At 44.8% G+C, this 7,702-nt stretch overlaps 1 protein-coding gene across 1 annotated transcript in view; it reads left to right on the plus strand.

Moving 5' to 3' along the window:
* The window catches only part of LOC310776443 (glycerophosphodiester phosphodiesterase domain-containing protein 5-like), a gene marked incomplete at both ends in the record, with an annotated part of 49,636 nt that extends 42,392 nt beyond the window's left edge, over nucleotides 1-7,244 (plus strand). Inside the window, 6 exons of the mRNA XM_083636634.1 lie at nucleotides 44-262; nucleotides 841-998; nucleotides 2,205-2,352; nucleotides 3,390-3,472; nucleotides 3,707-3,783; nucleotides 7,138-7,244. Of these exons, the coding sequence (XP_083492760.1) occupies nucleotides 44-262; nucleotides 841-998; nucleotides 2,205-2,352; nucleotides 3,390-3,472; nucleotides 3,707-3,783; nucleotides 7,138-7,244 (792 nt within the window). The remainder of the gene's footprint in view (nucleotides 1-43; nucleotides 263-840; nucleotides 999-2,204; nucleotides 2,353-3,389; nucleotides 3,473-3,706; nucleotides 3,784-7,137) is intronic.
* Nucleotides 7,245-7,702: the final 458 nt, after the last annotated feature.

Consider the following 7,702-nt stretch of genomic DNA (forward strand, 5'->3'; position numbering starts at 1 on the left):
TTGGTTTCCAGGGACTTTAACTCATTTGTTAACCACCTTACAGAGGTATCCTTTCACCATGGGGTCCTCCTTGTCCGAGGCAGACCGCTCCCAGGCCCAGAACCAGTCTGTTCCCTCCCTGGCCCATTTCCTGGAGGCGGCGGCCCGTAGCGGCAGTCTGGTGCTGTTTGACCTGCACAGGCCACCGTACGGACACCCCTACAGGCACTCATACATCAACACCACCCTGCAGGTGGTGCAGGCCCACATCAACTCCTCACAGGTAACTGTAGGGCTTGTGCGTGGGTATATGTGAAGAATTATCTTCTAATATGAGATATAGCCAAGACCTTATGTGGTCATTTACAATGTAAATTTTATGTTTTCATTCAAACTGAAGGACTGGGTTGCATAGGGCTAGTAAAGAAACCGCAAAAACACGTTTGGTGTAGTGTGGTTGCAGCCAGGGAATAAGAAGATGAGAAGGATTACATGTTCCTCTCGGGTTTGAGCAAATACTAGTTTTATGAATTTTTTTCAAAACCCATTGAATAAACCAAAAAATGCATTGTGACCAAGCTCAAAAGAAGAAAAAAAAGGCAATTTTTCTTCCTGAAGTTTTTTGAAGAGTTAAAATGTTTGTTTTTGACTTTACAATATTTATTTCAATATTTGTAAGCAAGTCATTATATTGTTTATCGCTTATTGCAGTCTGCTCGGTTTCACTCTCTCACTCGTTCACACATCTACAAGCTACTGAGGAGTGGTGATGACGTTAAACATGGTCATGCTACACGGAATATTTGCGTGTAAAAATGTGCGTGTGCGTGCGTGTGTGTGTGTGTGTATGTGTGTGTGCAGGTGCTGTGGCTGCCACCCGAGGACAGGGAGTTAGTCCAGACTTGTGCACCGGAGCTGCAGCAGACCTCCGGAGAGAAGGCCTCCATACAGGATCTAACAGACAACCACATCAGCCGACTGAACCTGCACTACAGCACCATGTCACAGCAACAGATCAGGTACACACACGCACACCTATACACATAAACACAGACACCATTTGATCATTGACGTTTCAAACAGTAAGCTTTTGATGGTGTCGCGCGCGTGTGTAGTTATGTAAGTTAGGTTACAGATGGCACTTTCTGTTTGAAGAAGAACCCCAGGGAAAAGAGAGGAGGATGAGGAGGAGTGAAAGGGAGGTCAGAGAGAGTGAGAGAGAGGGAGATTATAGCAGTTGAGAGGAGAAAGGAGGACTGAGGAGACAGAGGAGGCAGGAGAGACTGAAGTGGGAGGCATTTCAGAGAGGAGAGATGGATTGATACAGTAGGAGTGATAGGGAATTGGGAGAAGAGGTGAGGAGAAGTAGATCCTTTACAAACATGGCTGACATACTTCCCCCTCGTCTTTGTCCTGGTTTCAAGATGGGAGTTCCCAGTCCCGACAAATATCTGTAAAACACTAAAATGTCCCGGTTTTCAACTTTCACTAGCAAATTGTCCCCGGTTTCACCGCAATTAAAATAAAATAATGATACAAATAATAATAACACACATACATGTACACACACCACACACACACACACACACACACACACACACACACACACACACACACACACACACACACACACACACACACACACACCTAGTTGTATAATCTCTTAAGTATAATTGCCTCTCAGCTCTGCACTCACTCTAATGGAAAATCAATGTCTCATTCTCTCTCTCTCTCTGCCTGTCTGTCTGTCTTTCTCTCGCTGTCTGCCTGTCTCTGTCTCTCTCTGCCTGTCTGTCTCTCTGTCTGTCTCTCTGCCTGTGTCTCTCTCTCTCTCTCTCTCTCTCTGTTTGTCTGTCTGTTTGCCTGTCTCTCTCTCTCTCTCTCTCTCTGTTTGTCTGTCTGTTTGCCTGTCTCTCTCACTCTCTCTCTCTGTTTGTCTGTCTGTTTGCCTGTATCTCCCTCCTTCTCCTTCCCAGCATGTTTACCCCAGCAGATGATCATTAGAAAAAGGACCCTTTAACCCCATTTGTGAGACAGAAATGCGAGTCAGAGGCAGAGATACGTGCGCGCGCGCGTGTGCAATGTCTTTAATACTGCCATTTTTTCTTCATATTTCAGTGCTTATTCCAATTTCTCTCTCCTCCTCCCTCCTTCCCCCCCTCTCTCTACCCCCCCCCCCTCCTCCCCCTCTCTCTCCCTCCCTCCTCCCCCCTCTCTCTCTACAGTAAGTACTGGTCAGTGAACATCAGCACCAACCTGTATGTGATCAGTCAGCCATGGCTCTACTCTCTGGCCTGGTGTGCCGGCGCTCAGTCTGTTACCACCAACTCTGTCCACCTCCTGTCCAACCTCAGCACACCACTCTTCCTCATGGTGAGCACACACACACACACACACACACACGCACGCACGCACGCACCGCATGCACACACCTATACATATACACACACACGCTAGCTCCTAGCTCCGTTTGTGAATCGAAATCGGAAGTATCTTATATACCTGCATTCTTTCGACTGACCTGCAGAGGCCGACTCCGCTGGCTGCAAAAGAAGTCTGATTACATGGAAGTGAATGGCCTCTCACTTGATTTATGGCCTCAGTAAACACTTTTATAATGAGTTCATGGCCTCACTCGGTGGTTTCAAGTCTTCTTCAATCCAGCATGATGTTAATTTAGTCTGGGAGTACACAGAGAACACAGAGCACATCTGGAGCATGCAGGGGGGGGCGGACATTGAGAGACAGAGAAGTCAGTGACAATGCACACTGCTTTTCTCTCAAACATTAAAAAAGCCTTTCTCTAAATGAATGTTGTTCTGGCAGTGGCAGGAGCTTGTAATTCCTATATAATGCTGCTACAGTAGGCTACATTAACATTGCTTCCTGCGAAGGAGGAAAAAGATCACCACATTTACAACACGTTGTATGCAAATGTAATATGCAAATGAACCGTTTGACTGACATGCTTAACCGACCAATGACGTTCTCGGCGGTTAAACGGTTAACAGTTAACCGTCGATATCCCTGCTCTGAATGCTCATTTCGTTGAAGCAGGTAGGAGGTTCAGTGTCTTGCTCAAGGACACTTCAACACATCACATGGGTCCTTTCGGTCTCTCTAACCACTAGGCCATGCTGTCATCCTGTGTACATTAAAATGACTTGAATTAAGCTTTGATGTTCATATGCATATTCCACTTGTCTTTGTCTCAAACAAGCCCCATGTTTTAACTTCCCTGTTTTATAACTTCATTGAACAAGCTCAGAAATGCATACATCACTCTGTCTCTTTCTCTCTCTCGCTCTGTGTCTGTGTGTCTGTCTGTCTGTCTGTCTGTCTGTCTGTCTGTCTGTCTGTCTGTCTGTCTGTCTGTCTGTCTGTCTCTGTCTATCTCTCTCTCTCTCCAGAGTCCAGAGGAATACAGTTTGATGTGGATTCTGACTGATGCAGTATCTGCCTTCCTCATCATTGTCGTCTTCATATTCCACTGGTGGGTGGACACACACACACACACACACACACACACACACACACACACACACACACACACACAGACACACCTGCTTATTTTCTGCTGCTCTGATCTCTACGTGCGTGTGTGTGTGTGTGTGCGTGCGTGCCGTGTGTGTATGTGTGTGTGCATGCGTGCGCGTGTGCGTGTGTGTGTGTGTGTGTGCGTGTGCGTGTGTGTGTGTGTGTGTGTGTGTGTGTGTGTGTGCCACAGGTGGAGAGAGAGAGGCCTGCTTTGGTCAGGAAGCCGTCGGACACATGAGACTGGACCATACAGCAAGTTCAGGACTGGTAGGACAGTTTTCGACTCCGCTTTCCTCACACTCTCAGTTTGAGTCTCCTGCATGCTTCTGAACCACTGCTGACACTTTGAACTTGACAACATTCTAAATAGCCCCTAGCTTACATCCTGCTGCAGTGTTTGCTACTGTAATACAATAGCTGACAGGAAATAAGCGAGGTTTCAAATGAAGCAATAAGCCCTCTGGTTTACTGGCTAGTTAGCGAGTTAGCAGGGAGAAGAGAAACTCAAACTGCATCAACACAAAACCCAAGCCCCCGCTCACACTGTTTGATTGACAGGTGAAGTCTGGGAATGCAGCAATGGCTGCAGAAAAGAGCGGATGAGCAAAGATAGAGACAAAGAAAGGAACTTATGAAAAGGGACTTCTAGAATGGCTGCTGCTATATTTAATCCTTATCTTCTTAGGGCAGTTTATAGTGCAGCAATTTATGATGTTGCGACCACCATGATCATCATCGTCGATGTTGATGTCCATTGGACATGATATCATCGATGTCAATTGGACAATAATAATTGACATTCAGCGATGCTTGTCGGGCGATCATAAATCTATACCAGGGGTCCCCAATTACTTTTCACCAAGGGTCACATTTAGCTGGGGCGGAACGAAAAATTTGGGGCATTTAAAGCCAGATTTAGAGTAATAACTCATTTTAAATGAACAGTTGTGATGTTTATTATGTTTATTATGTTTATTATTCAGTCTTACCCACCATATCCTTTTCTCAATCACTCCTATGTCACCACCTGCTCTCCCTGCAGGGCTTGAAATTAACTTTTTTGACCACCTGCCGCAATATGTCTGCTAGATTTTAGTTACCAGCCAATTAGAATTTCCACTAACCAAAATGTTTTTCTAGAAATAAACCAGAATATGAGTGGGGTAATTTAAGCATAAGTATCAGTAAATGGCCCGGGATTCTCAAAGCCTGTGTTGAGGGTCACACAATAACAAAAATGCACTCTCACAATTGAAGCTAAATACATTTAAATAGTCATCAAGATTATTGAAAAATATTACATATTCCAGACTGAAATGTTATAACAGAAGTTGACTATTAGAATGACTTGAACATGAACAATTGGACACTTCCTCAGTGTTGCGTTCAGGTGCACTGTAAAAAAAAATGAAAAAAAAATGCAATTCCAGCGTGGGCCACATAGGAGGCGGGCCGCTATTTGGGGAACCCTGATCTATACTATAAACTGTACCATAAAGTGCTCTTATCTGTGCGCATCTGCTCTGTATTTGTGCATGTGTATAGAATAAAGATGGATTGAAGGGACACTTAGTGTAGCATGGCAAAGAGGTTAGAGGAGAGAGAGAGAGAGAGAGAGAGAGAGAGAGAGAGAGAGAGAGAGAGAGAGAGAGAGAGAGAGAGAGAGAGAGAGAGAGTAGTGGTAGGGAGGCGAAGGGATAGGAGGGGAGAAAAGAGGAGGGAGGATAAGGCAAACAATATATATGTTGATGTGTTCAACACAGCTGCCCTGAATTGTTCAGCCATTCGCACATTTGATTCCATTACCATAGCAGCATATTGTTTGCGTGACAACATGATCAAACAGACTGTGGGTGCCATCTTGGTGTCACCAGTCACTCAAAAACAAAAAACAAAATAAAACAAAACATGTTTTTATGTTTTGAAAAGTAATTCCCTGTCCATCCAATACAAGCCTTGTCTCCATCAGCTCTGTTCTGCCCGGCTGTAGCTAGCTAGGATTTGGTTTGGGTTGTCACCATTCTAATCAAGTGTTTTGTGCACTTTGTAGTAGCACTTATTTTCAAGTGTGTGTGTGTGTGTGTGTGTGTGTGTGTGTGTGTGTGTGTGTGTGTGTGTGTGTGTGTGTGTGTGTGTGTGTGTGTGTGTGTGTGTGTGTGTGTGTGTGTGTGTGTGTGTGTCAGACTCTTCCGAGGTCATCTGTGTTGGCTGCAGCCCCCACCACTCTGCCTTCCCCACTGGGACCCTCATCTCTCTCCCCCTGGTCTTCAACCCATGACCCCCTGCATGTCACCCTGCATGGATCCATGTATGAGCTCCCCACAGACCCCATATGAATCTCACAGGAACCTTGTTAGAACCTCATATGAAGCCTCATATGAACCCTGTAGTAATGTGGCACCCAACCCTCTGTGAATCCCTTATGAACCCCCATGAGATCCAAACAAGCCTTGTTTGAATCCTGTGGGATTTTCACTGCCATTCTCAGGCCAAATGTGGACAAACAACAACGTGATCTCCTCAAATCTGACCAAAGCCCTTTTATACAGGGCATTAAGGTCCGGCATATAACGATACACACAACTCACCATACTGAGTTCAAAATTATTATTTTTAACAAAATTAGATTGTAGGCTACTGTAGACAAATCATGACTGAAAAAGTCATATATTTTCTATAGATAAAAACCACAAAATGCTGTATTTTTTTCTTATCTTTTCTTTATCAAATTAAAGAATGCCTTTTTTATTTCTGAGGTAGGGTATAACTGCAAAACACAAACTTTACAATGAATGCATAATGTCTTTTGAAAAGAAAAACTGAAAAAAAGGCATCCCAATTCATTTTTCATCTCACAATTTGAATCTTCACACATTTGTATCGAATTTGAACTGTCTCCCGATTGTATTGTTACATCCCTATAGGGCATACAGTAGTCTCTGCCAAAAAAATCGGATCAGTCATTCCAGCCATGATGATGTGATGCCATAATGCCAGCCGTTGCTAAGGCAACTCTTGTGGTTAGCAGGATATATGTTTGGTGATGCTGAGGGTATGTGGCGTGTACCTGTTACAATGCTTTTGTACCCATCATCACAGGGAAGAATGCGCTCTTAGTAACGTTGATATACAAACCCTTATGTGAATGCTATCATATATGCTGATCATTTAAACCTGGAACCTCACACCATATTCTTTGATAGAAAGAACTATCTTTGATTTGTTATTCCTCCGCCGGCGATAGCCAGGCCGGAGTCTGGAAATTTGACTTTCGAAAAGTATTGAATTTTAAAATGGAAAATGTGTAGGAACCCTGGCCTGAATAGAGCAGGTAAGACCAGCCTCTTTATTTTAGACCCAACAATTGAAATAATTCTCACATGCACTGGTGATTATACTCGAGGTCATGTGGCAATTGGAACAATTTCCCAACAAGAGCATGGGCTTAGCAATGGGAAAGACCCCTTTAACGGGGAAGAAACACATATGTGCTCTCTCGTCCCTGTCCTGTACATCAGTATGCCCTCACTGACTACAATACCCACAATACAGTATGGCCCTTGTCCGGTGAGGATATAAATTCTGAACGGTGTTTGACCTTTGACCCCTTCTCTCTTGCAGAGCTGAGCGATGTGTGGTCCATCTCCAGCGTCAACGTCCGGCCGGACCTACGGAGCACGCCCAGTTCACCCGGTACGCCGCACCTGCCCACCATCACAGAGGAGTGACCAGGAAAGAGAGAGAGGGGGAGAGAGGAACAAACAACAGTACAGGCGACAAATGGAGCAGAATGTTTGAGTGGCGGAAAAAAACCTGTGTATAGAAAAAGAGATGAATGTGTGAGGTGAGGTGTGAATGTAGCTGAACACAATAGAAGAGTGGAGAGGATTAGAGAGAGACAGCAAGCTCTCTAGCCTCTTTCTACTCCTCTCTCCCCATCCTTTCCTCACCAGAGGAAACTGAGCTGCCAAAGCAAGCCTCATCAGGGACGGAGCATACGGTTTCTGGGCACTAGCCCAGTAGTCCTGTTTGGTTGCCATTCCCACACTATGTCTCTTAGATGCCATTCAAATTCTGGGCAGTGAAGACAGTTTAGCACGAGCCCAGAATAGAAATGTAGGAGCCACACGCTGGCATGCTAGTGAAGTTTCCATGCCTGGTTGTTATCATTAATAGCACCAGCTGA

The sequence above is a fragment of the Poromitra crassiceps genome (genome assembly GCF_964638095.1).
Source record: "Poromitra crassiceps genome assembly, chromosome: 5".
Taxonomy (NCBI): domain Eukaryota; kingdom Metazoa; phylum Chordata; class Actinopteri; order Beryciformes; family Melamphaidae; genus Poromitra; species Poromitra crassiceps.